Source organism: Panthera tigris, chromosome B1 (genome assembly GCF_018350195.1).
Source record: "Panthera tigris isolate Pti1 chromosome B1, P.tigris_Pti1_mat1.1, whole genome shotgun sequence".
NCBI classification, from domain to species: Eukaryota; Metazoa; Chordata; class Mammalia; order Carnivora; family Felidae; genus Panthera; species Panthera tigris.
The window spans coordinates 119,338,888-119,359,802 of record NC_056663.1 but is presented as its reverse complement, the minus strand read 5'-3'; the positions used below and the strand labels follow the sequence as shown (position 1 = coordinate 119,359,802).

Genomic DNA, 20,915 nt, shown 5'->3' with positions numbered 1-20,915 from the left:
TGAAGTTTTTACACTAAGAGACCAAAAGTCTGCAATATGTACAGTTAGCAATCTGGCAAACCCGTTTCAACAAAAATTACATTAACCTCATACTAACTTTTCTGAAGATAAACTAATAATAAATATAAAATGGAGGAGGAAAGAAAAAACCTTCCATCCCCCATAAAACAGTGATCTAAGTGCATTAAAGCAACTTTGCACACCCTACTAAAAATTACAGGTTGCACGTTTTGGTTTAACTAGTCTGCCCTTGGGAAGAAAGATGATTTAAGTGCCTAAATCATTTTGGTTTGCAACTTGTCATAGCTAATGGGGGGGGGGGCGGGTAGTAAGTAAAAGCTGAAGTATGTAAACTTGGTCTAATTATAAACAGCTCACTTCCAGTTCTATCTGTCTAGAACTGATACTCTTAACTTTCATTCTTTTGTTCTCTCTGCACAACCACACAAGACTGAACTCTGTCCCCCCAAAAGTCATCTTACTTATTTTTTAGTAGTGAAAATTTGAAAGGTGAAGGGCAATTGAAATGAATATTGTTTGTTGTTGTTGTTTATTTTTTATTTATTTTTGATAGAGACAGAGCACAAGTAGGGGAGGGGCAGAGAGAGAGGAGAGAGGGAGACACAGAATCTGAAGCAGGCTCCAGGCTCCAAGCTGTCAGCACAGAGCCCAATGTGAGGCTCGAACACACAAACCGTGAGATCATGACCTGAGCCCCAGTCGGACGCTTAACCGACTGAGCCACCCAGGCACCACTGAAATGAATATTGTTAAGACAATTCAGTAGTTTCTGAATTTAGCTATACCTGCACATATAGCAAAACAAGCTAGTACAGTTTTCCAGGAAGACTTTCCTTGAGATAACTTCAACAAAAGAGAAAATCCAGCTGCACGGGTTACTTGAGATAAAAATGCATTCACAATTAGTCAAAGGGATGACAGAAGTGAGGTGCTAGTTAAATGTCTTAGCTATTAAATGATGGTTCTAAACGTCCGTACTCTGGCAGGAATGGCACATAGAATTCGTTTGCAAAACTGTACCTTATGAATTGGAGTGGATTGCAGAGGCCTATCAAAAGCAAATGGTATAAGAAGCAAGATCTCAATTGTTATCTGTGCTTTTGGCTACTGAACCAGTGAGCCCTCTGGCTGACTTGTGCTTCTCCAATTCTCCTGGGATTTCATGCTCCGTCATCCCTGAAGGAAAAGAGTTAGAGTGTAGAATCTGTTGACATCTTGTTAGTTCTGGGGGAAGAGGACTTCTGAAAGAAAAGACAGCCAAGAAAGCCCCCGTAGGAATCAAAATGATTGGCCGTGGAGCAGTTTTATGTGTATGCGAATCTTTTCAGAAAGGAATAGTCTCTGTGTCCCCATTTCAAGATTTCCTGCTAGAATCCTTCTCAAAACTGAGGATGCTGCTAAAGGTCATTCCAGGACCACCCCAAGGTTCAAGTCCCCTTGAAATACTTAAAACCTGCTCTCAAGTACTTGAAAAGTCTGTTTTCCAGACTAACCAATCCAAACACTATCACCAGATCCTTAGTACTATAGGATTTGAATGCCCTTCCATTTCTAAGTCCTTGTCTGTCTGGTCTAGTGACAGTCTAGCTAGCCTATTTCTTTCTTGAAGATGGGCTCCGGGGAATGAGTGATTCTTCAGGGACAGTTCACCAGTACACAGCTAGATTGTCTATTCTCTCCTAGACTCTGTGAACATATTTCGATTTGATAGTGCATGAGACATAGACTGCTAAGGAGTTACCCGGTCCTTCTTGAGACAATACACGAAATAGGTCGGACTTATTAGAAATGTATAAATAATAAGGTACAAGCTCAACTAAGTTCTCCAGACATGCAGATAACACAAGTGTGATGCCATCCAGTGACCATAAAGAGGGATAAGGATTGGGATAGTCTGGAGAGCACATAGCATCCTTAAAGGCATGTAGCTTCTCTTATGTCCTTAAACATCATGTGGGACAAATAAAGCACTGACTTCACCCATGGTCTGTGGTTCAGGCTGATGTATGGTGTGGCATTAGCAGCCACACATGGAAAGTTGGACCACCCAATGTTCTGATTGTTCTGAGCAAAATAAACTCTTTTGGAAAGAAAGCAGTTTATTACAAAATGAGCGGCAATTGCCTATTTTAAATCTTTCAGGAATAAAGTTGCAAATGCTCCTAAAACTTTATAACACTTGGATGTTGGTTGAGATCTCTTTTCCAAAAGCTAGAGATTATGTTTATTCCACATTTATTCCACAAATATTTATTATTGATAATAATGCTAATATTTATTTAGCTTACCATTTGACAGGCACTATGCTAAGAACTTTGTGCACATTATTAAAAATAATCCTCACTAGGGTGTCTGGGCAGCTCAGTCAGTTAAGCATCTGACTCCTGATTCCAGCTCAGGTCATGATCTCACTGTTTGTGAGTTCAAGCCCCATGTCAGGCTCTGTGCTGACAGCACAGAGCCTGATTGGGATTCTCTCTTTCCCTCCCTTTCTCTGTCTTCCCCTCCCCCACTCTCTCTCTTTCTCAAAATAAATAAATAACCTTAAAAAAATAATCCTCACAAAAAGAAAGTGAAATTGGTACTTCCCACAGCTAGTAAAATGCAGAACTTTGCTACTGTTCTTTATCTACCTGTCCCTTTTTCTGTTTCTTAGTGATGACACGCATTCTTTTTACCATAACCCTAGGTGACAGACACGACAATCCTTCGAAATGCATTAAAAATTTTGTACTGATTTATTCAGTGACTGCTTGTAGACTGGCAGGAATAAGAAACTCAACTGATCTGTTTTTAGAGTGTTTTTCCCCCCAATTGACATATATAGTCTTCTTGTTAAAACATCTTCCCCTCATATTGTAGACAGAGCTCGGCTGGAGAGTCAGGCCTTTTCCACTGTGAACTGCCTTGCTGCTGGGCAGGAAGAGCTCATCCTTCTTCAAGAGAAAGTCAAGAATGGGAAACTATCTGTGGATGAAGCCCTAGAGAAATTTAAACATTGGCAGATGGGAAAGACTGAACTGGAAATGATTCAGCAGGTAATAATGACCCCAGTCCTTTCTGGAACATTCACCTCACGGGCAGCGCCTGTCTGTAAATGCATAGTCTTTTTACAAGAAACACAGGTAACTATTTGTTTGATTTTAACTACCCACGAAAAAAAAAAATGTTTTCAAACTACCAATTAAATGGCTGCAAACATCCAGATTTCATGTTTCCAGATTTCATGTTTACAAACCATTGGTGAACTCAATGCTGGGACCCATTATATCAGAGCTAACACCTAATCACCTTATTAGGCTATTCTTAGTATAGTGAATATTTTATGAATCTCATTGCTGATATTAAGGTGAAGCATCTTTACATTAACATGTGCTCAACATTCTGAAGAGTGTGTTATGTGGACCAGACTTAAAGGGAAGAAGAAAATGATTTAAATCATGTCAGGCAATATTCCTCAACAAAATATAACAAGTTTTCTCTCCTCTTCCCCTTAACCTTTGGGGGGGAAAAGCCCATATAAAGTCAGGATTTATAGAGATGTGCTGCCAAGCATATTAACTTCAGATAAGCTTGTCTTCTATAAATATAATGTATATCTTGAGAGGGTATCAGAGTAGGTGGTTCTGAGATGAGACTGAAAACAAAATATACCATATACATCCCATGGCATTCCTTGGTGAGGAGTATGAGGACTGTATTCTGTTTTATCCCACAGGCTTTCCTACTCCCTAAATAGTCCAACAGTTTTTCCTTCTCATCACAGAAAACCCCAGTGCCATAGAAACCAGTTCTCAGGAACTGTTTGATAAAACACATTTAATTAGCTAGTTTAGGCCGAAGTACACATAATCATTAATAGCTCAATATGCTACCTTTCCCAAGGGATCATTTTTGTTGAAAAACAATGCGTAGGAAAACATTTTTAAAGAACAGCAAAATGAATCCCAATGATGAAACTCCAAACAAATGTGGCATCTAGGCAGAAGGTAGTTTAGGCAAGGGACTTTCCCAGCGCATCTGAGATCACTTCTTCTCAGAAGCCACCTATCTCGAAGGGCAGCTCTGGTTGTGTGGGTGGTGGCTGCACCTGGGCCTGTTTCGCCAAACAGATGCGAAAACATGCTGATTGTGCAGTTCTGCAACTGATCTTAGTTCATGATCAGAATGACAGTGCTGCTTCTCAGTCTGGGCCAATGCCATCGCCATCAAACAGCTCTCTTAGCCTGAAACAGATAAAATGTGCCTTAGTGCCAACCTACACACCCACTCTCCTAGCCTTGTTAGCTTGCAAGTTCTGCTGAAAATAAGCCCGTTGTACTTCACCCTCCTTAGATCATAATAAAGCTTACAATTTAGAGGAATCCAACTGAAATACCTTCTTGAAAATTATCTCACTAGTTGTTTTATGAAAGGCTTGGTTGTTTTTAATTTGTGTGTGTGTTAATATTTAATATTCTTTTAGAAAGAAGTTAAGGCGGTCTGTTAACTACTTTTAGACTGATCTGACTTATCCAATATATAGGGAGAATGGGATAATGAATATAGTTACTGTTTACGCAAAACAAAACAAAATTTAACCTGTAAAGTCAAGGAACAGGCACTCAGCCTGCTTTCCATAAAAGCCAAAAGTTCAGTAACTTTGAATACTGTTTAGTGAATCAGTCCTTTTCTTGTTTTATGTTTCCAGCTTTAATGAGATATCATTGGATAAACTTAAGGTGTACCGCCTTGTCGATTTCACACACTTACATATTGCAAAATGATTACCACCGGAGTGTTACCTAACATCTCCATCATATCAAAAAACTATCATTTCTTCTTTTGGGTGAGAACATTGACTACCCTGTTATCAACTTCAAGTACATAATACAGTATTGTTTAGTATAATCACTGTGTTGTGCATTGAATCGCCAGAGCTTATTTATCTTACAACTGGAAGTATCTACCCTTTAATCAACCTCTTTCCCTCCACTTCCTGGTCACTGGTAACCACCACTTTACTCACTGAGTGCAGCTTTTTTAGCTTCTGCATATAAACAGTATCATACCATGTTTTTCTTTCTCTCTCTGACTTTTTTTACCTAGCATAATGCCCTCAGGGTCTATTCATGTTGCAAATTGCAGAATTTCCTTCTTTTTCATGGCTTATGTATGTAATCACACCTTCTTTGTCCATTCATCCATTCACAGAAGCTTAGGTTGTTTCTGTATCTTGGCTACTGCGAATAATCCTGCAGTGAACATGAGGGTGCAGTTATGTCTTCAATATCCTATTTTCATTTTCTTCAGATATACACCGAAGAGCAGAATTACTGGATCATATGTAGCTCTATTTTTAATTTTTTAAGAAACCTACATACTGTTTTCCATAGTGGCTGCACCAATTTACATTCCCACCAACAACGAACAAGGTTTCCCTTTTTCCACATCCTGCCAACACTTGTTATCGCTTGTCTTTTTGATGATAACCATTCTAACAGGTGTCAGGTGATGATACCTCAATGTGGTTTTCATTTGCATTTTCCTATTGATTAGTGATATTGAACACCTTCTCATATACCTGTTGACCATTTCTATGTCATTTTTGAAAAATGCTTTATTTAGTCCCTCTGCTCATTTTTTTTCTCCAACCATTTGTTAACTAGATTATTTGATTTTTGCTACTAAGTTATTTGGGGTGGGGGGGGTTATTTATTTATTTTTTTAATTTTTAACATTTTTTTTTTTTAATTTTTGAGAGACAGAGACAGACAGAGAAGGAGCAGGGGAGGGACAGAGACAGGAGGCACAGAATCCAAAGCGGGCTCTTGCCTCCAAGCTATCAGCACAGAGCCCGCCACAGGACTCAAACCCATGAACCGTTAAACCGTGACCTGAGCCGAAGTCAGACACCTAACAGCCTGAGTCACACAGGCGCCTCACTATTGAATTATTTGAATTCTTAATGTATTTTGGATATTAACCCCTTATCAGATATATGATTTGCAAATATTTTCTCCCATTCTGTAGGTAGCCTTTTCATTTTCTTGATCATTTCTTTTGCTGTGTAGACACTTTTCAGGTTGATGTAGTCCTACTTGCCTAATTTTGCTTCTTTTGCTTGTGTTTTGCGGTGTCATATCCAAAAAACTATTGCCAAGACCAATTGCAAGGAGTTTTTTTCCCTATGTTTTCTTAGTCCTTAACATAAGGGGCTGGACAACAGTCGGAATAACAGAAAAATAGATGTTCTCCTCATTTTCCCAATATATGTACACACTCATTTTCACACACTTTTCTTTTTAAAAAAATTATTTATTTTTGGGAGAGTGCAAGCGGGGGTAGGGATCCAAAGCGGGCTCTGCGCTGACAGCAGCAAGCCCGGTGGGGCTTGAAATCACGAACCTCGAGATCACGACCTGAACTGAAGTCAGATGCTCAACTGACTGAGCCACCCAGGTGCCCCTTCACACACTTTTAAATATTACTCCTGTAGCTTGCAAAAACATTCATTTGTACGCTGAACATAAATCTGTCAGGGGTAACTGCAATGTTATGTCATTATTATTGATAGAAGTATTATCCTAAGAAAATAAGAGGAAAAGTGGCACAACCATAGAGTTAATAATAGAAGAGTTTCTAGAATAATTAAGACCCATGTAGAACCCCTGGAGTTGAAGGTGAGCTGGGTGAGAAGGTAAAAACTGCCTTTTATTCTCCTCACTCCTGTTATAACCAGTGAATGCCTAAAGAAGAATATTTACTCCACTCATAGAAAAAGATCTTTAAGGCAATGAAAATAACTCTCTTTTTAGGAAGCATGGTTTCTAGGTTTCAAAGGAAACCCTTAGGAGAAAGGGCTATTCTTAGATTCTCTTCTAAAAGATTTTTTTTAATGTTGTTTTACATTTTAGATAAAATGATAATAAATGTTCAACCTAGAATGTTTTGGAAAGCAAGGAAAGATCACAGACGAGCTAAGAAGGGGAATCCAGTTATGTCTCATTTGCTTCCAAGTGCCTGGTCCTTAAGAGAAATATGTAAGAAAGGTTGTGCCCCACAGAGGCTAGAGATGGGCTCAGGCAGTAGCAAATCACCATTGTGTCATTTGCTTTTGCACACAGCATAGCCAATGTAGCGCCCTCTGGTGTTGGATTGGGAAAGCGGCTCCCATAAGAATTGGGCTTTGGGTCCCGGGGCTGACTCTACCACTTAACAACTCTGTGATTTGGAAAAGTTACTTAACCTCTCCGAATCTCAGCTTCTATTTATGTAAACTGAGATGATGGCATATATACTTCATGAAGTTGTGAAAATTAAGTACGATAACGCATTTAAAGTATCCAAGATGGCTGATTGGGATGCTGTGAGTACCAAATTAGTGCAACATAGTCATGATGGTTCTGGTAACGGTAGTTGATGTTTTTCATCTTCATCTATGACAAACTTGTGACTCTTCACTTCTATTTTCTGGTCATTCCCTCATCAAGGAAAAACTACGCCAGCTACGAAATTGCATCATTGGGAAAAGGCCAGAAGAAGAAAATGTCTCTGGTAAGTAAGCTTTGTCTGTTATTCAAAAACGATAGAGTGGAGTCAACCAGGCCTGAAGTCAAATCTGCACGCCATCATTTCCCAGCTGCAGGACTGGAGAGCGTCTTAATGCCTGGTACTCAGGTTCCTGTCTGCAAAACAGGAGTGATTATAGATATATCTGGAAGGGGTTGTGTAAGTTAACATGTAGAACATTTTTCACCTTCATTGACCCAGAATGAACCTTCCATAAATGCTAGTTTCTTTACTTTGATTTCTATGAAAATTGCAAATAATTCCATTCCAGTTTACATACACACACACACACACACACACACACACACCATTATACAGATTACTGAATTATTAAGGAGTCATACTTTTTTAATAAGGTTGAACAGTCTCAATATAGTCAGTTCACACAATTGTGCACATGTGGATCATTTTAAATTGTAAATCTCAGGTTGCTTTCCCCTGCAGCTAGCATGCTTCTTGGCAATGCAGATTCCCCTTGCTAACAATTTACAGTCACTCTCACAGGAGGGAAAAAAACACTCGTTTTAATGCTAACACAAACCAAACATTATTAAGATGGTAAATCTTCTCCAAAGATAAATATCACATTCCAAAATTGAAAATAAATTGTGTTGTCACTAGCAGACCACTCCTTCCCCAAGTCCTTACCCCTGCACAGATAATTAAAAACTAACAACCACTAGCAAAGCTTGAAATTTCCATCTTTTCCATTTTCAATAAGATTGCGTAGATTTTAGCTCGTGCTTCATGTTGAAACTTAACTGAAAAAAATTATTTTCATATTATTAAATTGTTTCCTACTCTTTCCTAGAAAATTCTTTAAGCTATCTTATAAATGGTTTCTAAAAACAGAAATACACATTCTAAAATAATTAAGCTCATAAACACAGGGCTAATTTACAGATAACTGAGATCTACAGATCTCTGTTGTAATGTGGAAAAGGTTAAAATTTTAACAATATAAAAAATTATATAGTAAAAAATATGTATACATACTTTGACTAAGGAATATTAAGTAGTAGTAGCAGCAGCTAATATTTGACTATCTACCATACATTGAGTATTATCTTTTTAATTTCTTATAATAACCCTTTGAGGTAGACATTATTACCAATTTATAAATAGGGAAACTGAGACTGTAAGAAACTAAGAAGCCCAGGGTACCTGAGTGGCTCAGTCATTAAGCATCTGACTTCAAATCAGGTCATGATCTCACAGTTCATGAGTTCGAGTCCTACATCAGGTGAGCACCAGCAATGCTTTGGGAGAACACAAGCCCCACTTTCTCTCTCTCTGTCTCTCTCTGTCTCTCTCTCTCTCTCCCTCTCTCATTCCCTCTCTCCCTCCTAGGATTCTCTCTCTCTGCATCTCACTCACTTGTGCCCTCTCTGAAAAAAGAAAGAAAGAAAGAAAGAAAGAAAGAAAGAAAGAAAGAAAGACCAAAAAGCCCCAAAATGCACAGATTAGAAACTACAGCCTAATTCTTTTTTAATCCAAAGTCAATGCTTTTAAACACTGGTGTCTTAATTAGGAATCAGCTAGTTCCCCTTCTAACCAAAATGGGATAAGTACTACCAGACAAACCCTCCCACCATACACAGCACTAATGCTAGGCAAAAATATGAGGCAGTTGATTTCAGGGAGTAAGCAGTTAGCAGCCTAAGACTGTAATTCTAGTGACAAAATTTACGCAGTCATACAAAGCAAGGCAATCCTGTTGAAATGAGGAGACATGAGCAGAGTCCAGGGCAACCAAAGCTTCTGGAATGTCTGTGTGGGTCACTGAAGAGGAGGTAACTCTGTAGAGAAGTAGCTTCAGAGGGAGTGAGGGACTCCACAAGTCTGTGGCCAAGAGATGAGCAAGACCACTCATGCATACAAGATAACAGCTTCTGGACACTGAAAGCAGAACAGAGACACTAGAGTTTGAGCAGAACCAGGGAAAAGCCAGACTGGGGATGTTGGAGATTTTGCCCTGCCAGAGTGGAAAAGTCTCCCTAACAACTTTGTTAAAACACCTGGTATCCTGCTGTGACATCCAAGAGATATAATGGTTAAAGACCGTGACTTAGAGTGAGATCTCCTCTAGACCTGCACTAACAAACCTAAAACCAAACCCCTACAAGATACACATCGAAGGTAGTTTGTAGGCTCAGGCCCACTGCAGGCTTTAGAAAACACCTTGGGCTGTCTATAGGACAACACTGAAAACAGCATAAAACCAGGCCCATACAAGTTCATGCCAATAATCAAACTGCCTGCTAAAATAAGAACTTACACTTCTTACTTATTAAAGGAATATTACAGAATCCAGAATATACAGCTGATTGTCTATAATTTCCAGTATTCAGTGTTTCCTAAAAATACTTTTCCTTAAAAAAAAGGAAGACATACAAAGATTAAGAAAATGTTATTCATAGAAAAAGAAAGCTCTCAATAAAAACTGAAATGGTCCTATTGTTGATCTTAACAAACAAAGACTTCGAAGCAACTCTTATAAACATAGTTAAATTAATAAAAAAAAAAACACGTTGTTAAGGAGTGAATAAATAGGGAATCTATTGACATTTACAGGACATGACGTGGAAAAAAATTAGAGTACATGTTTGTTTAAGGTGTACATGGAAGGTATACCAAAATAGAACATATGTTGGGCTATTTTAAAAGTTTCAGTAAGTTTCAAAAAATTTGAAATCTTCATAGTATGTTCTCTGAACAATTTCAGTCTTTTGAAATCTTATATTCTCTTACTACAACAAAAAGAAATTAGAATTTAAGAAATTAAAAATACCTCTCAAAATAGTTACGAATTAAGTACATTTCAAAATAACCCATAGGTCAAATAAGAAATCACAAGAAAATATTTCAACCTGGATGAATTATGCAAATACAACATATCAAAATGTGTGGAATGTAGCTAAAGTAGTACTTAGAGGTAAATTTATGGCTATAAATATAATAGTAGAAAAGAAGAAAAGCTGAAGATCAGTGACGTGGGTTTCCACTTCAGGAAACTGGAAAGTGGAAAGCAGAGGTAAGAGGAAAAACTGTAAAGCTCAGATCAAAAATCAATAAAAAATGAAGGAGTTGAAAAATAGAAAAAAATTAACAAAACCAAAAATTAGTTATTTGAAAACATAACTAAAATTGATAAAACTGTGACAAAAATGAACTGGAAAAAAGGGAAAGCGAGAATAACCATATTGGGAAAGTGAAATGAGGCTATCACAACAGATCCTACAGACATTAAAAAGATACTAATGAAATATAATTAACTTTTTTTTTAATTTTTTTAATTTTTTTTTAACGTGTATTTATTTTTGAGACAGAGAGAGACAGAGCATGAACAGGGGAGGGGCATAGAGAGAGGGAGACACAGAATCTGAAACAGGCTCCAGGCTCTGAGCAGTCAGCACAGAGCCCGATGCGGAGCTCGAACTCACGGAACGTGAGATCATGACCTGAGCCGAAGTCGGACGCTTAACCGACCAAGCCACCCAGGCGCCCCTAATTAACTTTTTAAATCCAATACATTTAACAACTTAGGCAAAAAGAACAAATTAATTAAAAAACAACACTTAACAAAACTAAAAAGAATTACACTTCTCTGAACATATCTTTCAGAACATACTTTCAGAACTTTGTTAATATTTTACATATTCAACAAAAATGAGTCTGGAAAGGGGGCAAAATGGAATAAGAGCAGAAGAAGATGAACCTACACGTATTCCAAATAAAAAACATCCACACTGAAAGGAGACAGAAGAAAAACTAACATAAATATAGAAAATAGTATATTCCAAGGATAAAAATAAAAGAAAAAAATCAATACATAAAAATATTCTGTACTCTAGTAAGTAGGCTTATTTCTCTATAGGAGTATAGGGTAGCAATTTCAAAACTGCCAGTTGTATATTCTAAGACTGAGTAAATAAATGTACTATGGATAGTAAGAATCAGATTTCCTATTATCAAAGAAAGGGGTAACTACTAAAGAAAGAAAGAAGGTTGGAATGAATTCTATGCTTCTAAATTGGAATTGGAGGTAAAAATAACCCTGGTTACGAATATATATATATTACAAATAGATATAGAAATATAGTTGTATATATGAACATATACATTTCTTTAGCCCTATCTGCTGAAAAGGCCTAGAAGCAATGGCAGCCCAGCACCAATGAGCACCTGTAGCATCTAGATCCTAGTTTACAAAAGCAAATGGCCAGTAAACATGTGAAAATATGGTCAACACCATTAGTTAGGAAAATGCAAATTAAACTAAATATCAATACACAACAAGTATAATGGCTGGAATTTTTAGATATTGTTACAATAAAGTGATTAGGACATGGCAAAACTGGATATGCATTTCATACATTGTTAATGGAAGTAGAATGTGGTGTGATGACTTTGGAACAGTTAAATGTGCACCTACCTTACGGCCTAGACAAGCCCCTCTTAGGTATTTTTCCAAAAAAAGAAAAAATTGAAAACATTATGTGTATCCAGACTTATTCACAAAATTTATAGCAGTTTATAATAGCTAAATCATAAACAATCCTAATGTCTGAGGGAAGAAGACATAATTATACTCTAGTATATTCATACAGTGGAATATTACTCAACAATAGAAAGAAATACCTAGTATTACACACAACATCATGAATGAATCTCACGGATGCTATGCTAAATGAAAGATAATGAAACACAAAGGAATACATTGTATAAGATTCCATTAATCTGAAATTATAGATAAAACTAATCTATATCAATAGAAATCAGATCAGGGTCAATAGAGATAATGATGGGATGAGGATTGATGTTGGAGGCACAAGGGGATTTTCTGTAGAGATGAAATGTTCTCTATCCTAACCGGGTGATGGGTACATGGGTGTGTAGATTTGTCAAAAGTCATCAAAAATTAATTTGTACTATATATACTGAATATTGTTAATCTGAAAAAAGAATGGAGTAGCTCAGGCAAAAAAACTATCAAAGCATAGTAGCAACACTTTTATTAAGTGTCTAACATACCTAAAATCATAATACCAAACATCAAAAGGAAAATAGACAAACGTAGTCAGAGACGTGGTTTCACACTTTGTAGTTGGAGATCAGTATTTGTTTAATCAAACTGTGAGATTTCATAGTTATCTCAAAGACAAGAAGTTGTCAAACAATAGAAAGAAGAAAGTTTAAGATAAATATTGAGCAAAACTCAGTAGAATGTGCTTTTTCTGTCTTCTAGATAAACTCACCATTGTGCACCATCCAAATGGTAAGTTTTTGGCATTTACTGAAGAATTTCAGACTACAACAAAGCACATGGTAAATCAGTTTCAGTGTTAATGTAAACCTAAAATAATTAGGCAGGCCAGTGCAAAAACTCACATAGATTTTATATGTATATACAAAACCACTTGACATCCAAAATAAATTTGAGGTGATTCTAGAAGAGCAATGTAGAGGCATTGTTAGACAATACAAGAAGCATGTGCTTTGAACTCTGATTGACCTGGCCCTTCACAACTTACCGTTATGGCCTTTAGGAAATCACTTAAGCTCTTTAGGTCTCAGTTTCCCCATGTAAGAAATCTGCCATAGGGAGTTTCTATAAAGGCAGATGATAATATGTGCAAATGGGAGCTGATGCTTGATAAGCGGGAGTTATTGACAGAGTAAATGGAATTGGAGTAACACTTCAAAGGGTGATTCACGTCAGTGTGGTAAGGAGGAATGTATGCAGAAGGTTGGCAAGATCAAGAAGAGCCAGAGGCCAGCTGGGGAGCTCTGACTAATCTAGAAGCAATTGTCTACATTCTGAACCAGAGCAGTGACTGTGGGAATGGAGAAGAGCAATAGAACTGAGCCACGTGGCTGACGGGTGGAAACTGGAAAGCCTTTGGTAAAGGCAGGAGGAGCTGTGGCCAATGGGGAGTAGTAGGAACAAGTTTTCATAAGATGGCATACCTTGTGATTGACTGATCGTGGTCAATGGAGAAAAACAAAAAAGAAGAAGGCATCATTTAGTGAGGGTTGTTATTCAAAGGTGTTGGATTGTTTCTGAGCTGAAGCAACTCCTCTCTGTGTCTTGTAGTCAACTATCTGGGCAGGAGATATTAATAGCATCCTTGCCAAGGGTGCCTTTTCAATATTCCCTTTTTATCTCTTCAGTAGCTTCTCCTTACCCAATATATGCTACTCATAGCATATATTATTTTTTTAAAGTACCGAATAAATGAATCATTAAATATGTGAACAGCTGAAGAAGTAGTAACAGAGTTTGTATTTCTAGGTAACGAAAGTGCCCGCAATGAAAATATGTTATATAACACACCCTTCCGCAATAAGGTAGGTTGTATTTATGTTAATTTCTATAAAATGCAAAAAAAAATATCTTCTTTGTTGAGAAAGAATATGAGCCTTCTATCCTGACTATGCTTTGAAACGTTCCAACAAGTATGAACAAAATAAGTTACATAAGCGTTTGTGTGCAAATTACTGTATGAACAGTAATTTAAAAGAATTAACTATTTAGAAAAAAGCAAAGAAGAAAGTCAAAGGAAAAAGGCACCAAGGCCAAAGTATGGCTGAATTCAGCATGTACAGACCAAATAAATCTTAGAGGAATCATGGATACATCTTTTTTAGCAATAGTAATATGGTAAGTCTATTTGAACCACAATATATACAGTCCTTAAAGTCTAGCTGTAGGAAAAAATGTAAACCCAAAACATCATTCCTGTAAATATGCATCACTTCACATGTAGAGTTAACTGAAAATGAATTGCTAAAAATAACGCTAAGCAAAGAGAGCAGCAATTGAAAAAACTAGTTCAAGACAATAATGATAACATCCTGACCACCAATTTTTCTTCAAAAATAAAGCGTGTCTTCTAACTATCTACATATGTGATGTCGGAAATGTTCAATGTTACCCAGGGTCATGTGGCTGTTGGAGTCCTTGTTACACTCCAGAATTAGATCCCTTGGTAATTTCTCACAATGAACCAATTTTAGTTGACCAAATCTCAATAACCCTTTAAGCTCTCCTATGTTTTAAATAAATCATAAGGAATCACCAAAGTCATTTACCCTTAAGAACTGATCGAGTGTTTGCATTTCTGGATCATCCTGTGGCCCACCAGTGAGCTGCACATCTAATGAGTCTCCAGGGTACAGACTCAGTAGACTCACTGGGCTGTAGCAGAATCATGGGATACTACCTAGGCCTCTGAGTTTATGAAAATATACCTGTCAAACAAAGATCCTTCTACAACATCTGAAGGACTATGCAACCATGGCATATTTTTTAGAACAATATTTGGGGTAAGAGGAAAAGAATACAAAATCCTAGCCCTTAGGCTATTCTCTCTCCAATTAAAATACAACTTGAACTCAAGGACTTTGCTGTAGTTGAGTTTTACAGTTCTTTCCTTTTAAGATAGAGGACTGTTTTCCCAGTTGCCTCTATAAAGCTATTTTCCTGTGAAAGGCAACCATGACTTTATCATGTTCCTTTGGCCTTAAAATGGAGAAATGCTAGCTCTGTATCGTTTTTGTCTTTTTTTTCTTAGCTTCCTACTCGACTCCAAGCTGAAAAGGAATTTGGTTTCTGTTGCAGGAAAGATTACTAAAGAAGGTAAAATATCAGCTATATACTTTTTTTCAGCTATATTTTTCAGAAAGCTTAAGGCAGGCTTATTAGGGACTTGAAGGAATCATTTGTCTAGCAAACAGAATACTTTAAATATTTCATTGTCTTCTCCTGAAAGGATAAACGTGTATTTTTCAAACTAAAGGTGATTGTTCCTTAGAAAGATTTATGTATAGGGGTGATTTTATGCTAGCTAATCAATTTCAATTGATGACCCATTATTCACTAATACATTTCCTGTGATCTCACTTTCAGGTTATTATAATGAAACCCAAAAATCTGCAGACACTGTGCTTTCTGGGTGAAGCATGCTTGCATTTGGATTGCCTGCTGTCTTCAGGGAAAATACTATACTATGAAAGCAGAGGCAAACCTCTGGATTTCAGAATTTGTCATTGCCACGATTTATTGGCATTAACCTGCTTCAGATAGGTACATCAGGATTCAAATTGAATGCCATAGAGTGATTGCATTCTTTGACAGTTCTTGCATTTTACAATGCATTTTGCCACTGAAGCAGCTGTTCCCCATTTTGAAAATTAAGGGAAAACAAAAACAGAGAGGTGAAAACTTCTGTGTAGCAAAGATATTGTGCCTATTTGAAGCACTCACCTGAACAGTTTACTCCTTACTCCTTACCTACTGTCTTTAGAATGACCATGAAAATACACATTTGTTATAGATATATATGCTTTTTAAGTTGCTGGTCCATTTTCTGAATTTCTGACATTCAAATCTCTAATTATTATTGCTGTTTTGAGAACCCTTCTCTTACTTAGTGCCTATTTGCATGTAACCTTGAGAATATTATTTCTTAACATTCTATAACTCAAATTAATATACATCTCCACAACCTACATTCTTTAAAAGGCTTACAATTTCAGCAACCTATTTCTTAAAAACAACTTACTAGTGTAGAATAGAATGCAGTGTTACCATTCTGTGATTCCCATGCACGATTCCTGCAAATAAAATGAATGTTTAAAACTGTGTCTGACTTTCCAAAATAAATGCATAATAATTAACCCCTAAATTCTTCTGCTTACCAGTTTTCAGAAGGAAGCCTCCTGAAAAAAATTTTTAAACTCATTTGATTTCACTGTGTAGTCCCCATAAAGTAAACACACAAACGATTTTGTCTAGCTTCTCAACATTGATGGGAATATCTATTTTAAATGATTCTGCAAAATATTGATCACAGGTTTCTCGTAACTATTAACATTCTCAAATAAGCTCAAGGTTTAAAAAATAATACGTACATTTGATTCATCCCTAATAGAAGATGCTTTCATCATGACATTTTGAAATCTAGTCCATAGTTTCACATGCAAGCTTTCAAGAAATGGCATGGCGTTCCACACACTGAGCTCCCATTTGTGTGGACTGTCCCACCCAAAGAGTTAAGGAAAGCAGTAGGAAAACTGCTTTTATATAATTTTCCCCATCTCTAAATTCAAATATACGTATTATCTCTAAAGTAAGAACATCTATATAGGCCTGTGACTGATACCTAATAGTTTCACCATTGGCTTTATTGTTATTAAAATGTAAAATCCAGTGACAGGTAAAATGTCAACTTTTCTAATTATAAAACAATTAGATTGTCTCTTACCTGACAGTCAGTTAAGGGTGTAAGAGGAAGACGAGGCTTGAATATTATTCAGGTCTTTAACATAGACAGAAATCTAAAATCAGGGCCTCCAAATACTACTCTTATGAACTGGACTAACTTAGAATAAAACCATGCAAAAAGCCCCCTTAATAGCCTCTTTCCCAAGAAACTCTGCCCTTGAAATGGTACCACTTTGTCATCACAAACAGACATAGAAAATAGAACCCTAAAAATAACTGAGGGCTTCCTCATGTTGCCTCTACCATGGCTCCTCCCATCCTTGACTGATTTGGAAGATGGTTAAAGAAGGTTGGAGCTGGGGGATCTGGAGGAATCCATATCATTACCTGTCGCACTGGAGGAAGAGATGAAAAGTAGAATACAAGGGTGGAGGAAGACTAATCCAAATTTAGGAAAGACCCCAACCAAAAATGCCCCATGGAAGCAGTGTTTTTTCATCTCTGGACTCCATCCCTAATATGTAGAATAGTGTCCATTCACTATGAGCCGCACAATAGAAGCTTTGCATTCATGATAGAAGAGATCAGAGGACAAGACAAAGGGGCAGGGGAATAGACTAGGAAGATGTGAACTTTCCTTGGAGATTTGGGGGCATTTCTCAGAGAGCCCTAACCACTGCTAGAAGGGGAAGACCTACAGGAGAGATCTTTTGAAGATTGTGTGCTGATTCTGGAAGCCTGAGCAGCCAGTAGCTAATATACCTTATCTTTCCCATCATCCCCTTCTTACATCGGGTTGGTTTCCAAGCCATTACTCCTAACTTTTGCCAAAACCCAGTCCCTTCCTCGGGTTCTTAAATTTACCAGAACTCTGTCTTCTAAAGAAATTTGAACTGGCACTGAATATAATCAGAGTTTTATGTTTAATATTAATTCCCTTATTTTCTACCTAGTCAATTCTCTAGGATAACAAAGAGGAAGCATGTAGACCAATGGTTCTTAACTGGGCAATTTTGCTTCCCTTGCCCCAGACTTTTGGCAAATCTGGCAGCATTTTTTATTGTCATGGCTATGGAGAAGGTGCTTCTGGCATCTGGTGTATAGAGACAAGTGATGCTAATTAACATCCTATAATACCCGAGGCAAAGAATATCCAGCCCAAAATATCAGTAGCACCAAGGCTGAGGATCCCTGATCTAGACTAGACAGTAAAATAGGATTAACACTTAAAAGAGTGTTGTTAAAATAAAAATTTAGCTTTATACAGAATTTTCTGAAAATTCTGAAATTAGAAGCCCCTACGATAGTACAAATGAATGTCTTTGTTTTGAAGTGCGTATGCCTTAAGCTTAAATGGATCATTAAATACTCTAAAGAATGGATGACTCTAATATAACTTCATAAATCAAACATTCAATTAAATAATAGAGACTCCAATTTTTAGAAAATGAGACTGTTCTCGGTATTGTTCTAATAAGTATAACCTTGTAATTTGAGTCATTATTATATCCTATTTGTACACTAAGTATTTGCTCATCTGAATTCCTTCTTGTTTCCTATAATGCTATGGGGTCTGATTTTAACAATTTGGACCTACCTGAATTTTACTGCCTCTTGCTTTTCTAAATGGGTAAATATTTAGGAGAGAGGTCAGCACCATGACCTGATCTACTAGGTCCCAGCTGATTGGCTCAGAGCTGGTATAAGGCCTTACTTGTAGCTCTTTGTGTAGCTGTACTTGCCAGCCATCTTGTTGGCCTACCTTATTTTGTGGGGCTGACCTTTAAAGGCAGGGACTACCATATAAAAAGGTAAGATTCTCAATATAATTGACCTCAAATTTATAGATTACAGCATATGATTTTCTCAACATTTTTATCTTCAAAATGCAGACAATGCTTCTAATATAATTTCCTGGTTATTAAATGACATCAGGTATTTATATAAGCAGTGCAGTACTTCATTCAAGAGCATGGGCTTTGAGGGAAGACTGACCTAGTTTGAATATTGGCTGAGCTATGTCCTACCTGTGCAAAACCAAGCCAGTTTTCAGTCTCTTGAGCCCCATTTAATCATTGGTAAGTGGAGGTTATAATACCAATGTTAGCACAGATTGTCTGAAAATTAAATGGAAGGAGATCATTTAATTAATTTATCATCCAAAAGGGCAGTTTTGATGGTAAAATGGAGTAGCATTAATGATTACGATAGAAAAGCAGGTATAAACTGGGTCTACTCCAAGCATAAACTGGAATATGTGGGCAGTCTACTTAAATGAGATGTAAATGTTTAGAACATTTTGGCTAGGAGTAAATAATCAGTGAAAATGGCTTGCAAGAAAATAATCCTCTGTGAAATGTGAATACTGTGTGATACACTAGGCTGGCTTGTTATTAAGCATATTCTTCCAGCATATGACTAAAATCTATATCATTATTTAAAAAAACAGTGACTACAAAGTGTGGAATGACCACCTGGATCACCCAGAAAGATCAAAAGCCTTGAGGTGGAAAAATCCTTCAAAATCCTGTAAAATACTACAGCAGTGTTTCCCAAGTTGTATTAAAAAGAACTCAGGGATACTGCATTAAAAAGGGGCTCTGTGACCAAGTGACATTAGAAAGTTCTGTGTATTTTAGTCCTTTTTAGAATAGCATATTAGACGATTAGACATCCAAGTACTGAAGACTAAGTAATCCTGCAATAAAATCTATATAGTTTGAAAAATACTGACTTACATTTTATGTACATGTAAGCTGGCCTCATTTTCCACATAATGGGAAAGAAAAACTGGCTGATGGATGCCTACAATGATGTGTTTAGATGGAGCCTGAAACTTGGGTTTAATGGGAAAGATCAAGATCAATTAATGATGTTTGCCATGGATAATGGTATCGGAGGGGGGTGGTGAGGAGAGTGGTGGCATGCGTGATACTTCCTTGGCATTCAGGATTTGCATTTGGATAGCATAAAGCAAAATATTACATTCTGACATCTTCAAGTAACAAAAGTCAATTTCAGTCAGAATGAAGATCACTTGTCTTTAAAGGAATGAGTTAGTAGACATGTCTCTGAGTAGAACACTGTAATTTCTGCATAATTCTTTGCATGTCTTCAAATCAACATCAAGCTTGGTTCCACAAAGAATTGGCACAAGGCCATTTGGAGATGTTGTGCATTTAAATGTAGCAAACACTGAAGCAATATCTGTGTCCATGGAAACTAGTGGGATAGTTTTGCTCAGAGAGCCTTTTTGCCCTGTTTAGCAATAAGTGACCCTGAGAGAGAGAAATTAGCTCTCAGCAAATGAACCAACAATCTCTTATGGATGGTCTCCTTCATTTCTCAGGGTGTGGATGGACATGCTATACCAACTATGATAAAGGTGATAAACTTTTGCCCCCAGCACTTTCTCTTTTCTTTATTTGAGCAAAACAGACACAGAGATTCCAGGAAGTATGAACCGATTCTGCTTTCGCATTCATGCCTGGCACTTACTGAAAGTATCTACAGTTACACTAAGGAGCCTTAAGGATCCTCACAAAACATTGACAATTTGTCACAATGTTGTACAATGAGGCCTTTTATAATTCAGACATGGCAAGTCATGCCCAATACTTCACAGGTCCTCTGTGTCAGCAGATTTGGGAAATCCCAGCAGATAACCTGTCGTTAACATTGACATTGAAGGACATAGGAATCTTACGATCACCATATGTTCTCCTCACCCTGGCTTCTAGCTACTGTGGTACCTTGACTATGATGTTTTTATTTTATTTTATTTTATTTTATTTTATTTTAGTAAGAACACTTAACATGAGAAGCAAAAATAGCATTCAAGATAAAGAACATACCTCATGCAAAGACCCCAAGATCAGAATGAACTGCACATTTTCTGAAAATGGAAATATCACTTCTATGTTCTGAATTGTGTCCCCCCAAAAATTCATGTCGACATCTTAATCCCCAGTACTTCAGAATGTGACCACATTTGAAGATATTGTCTTTGTAGAAGTATTTATATTAAAATGAGGTCCTAAACCAATATGACTAGTGTTCTTTTAAGAAGAAATTCAGACACAGACATGTACAGATGAAAAATGATGTGAAGACG

The 20,915-nt window shown here is 37.0% G+C and overlaps 1 protein-coding gene across 1 annotated transcript in view; it reads left to right on the top strand.

Annotated features, from left to right (window-relative positions):
* BANK1 (B cell scaffold protein with ankyrin repeats 1) overlaps positions 1 to 16,219 on the top strand; it is a 310,669-nt gene extending 294,450 nt beyond the window's left edge. The window contains exons 12-17 of the mRNA XM_042984124.1: positions 2,884 to 3,059; positions 7,494 to 7,557; positions 12,821 to 12,850; positions 13,868 to 13,923; positions 15,197 to 15,214; positions 15,485 to 16,219. Coding sequence (XP_042840058.1) covers positions 2,884 to 3,059; positions 7,494 to 7,557; positions 12,821 to 12,850; positions 13,868 to 13,923; positions 15,197 to 15,214; positions 15,485 to 15,661 — 521 coding nt within the window. The 3' untranslated portion in view covers positions 15,662 to 16,219. The remainder of the gene's footprint in view (positions 1 to 2,883; positions 3,060 to 7,493; positions 7,558 to 12,820; positions 12,851 to 13,867; positions 13,924 to 15,196; positions 15,215 to 15,484) is intronic.
* Positions 16,220 to 20,915: the final 4,696 nt, after the last annotated feature.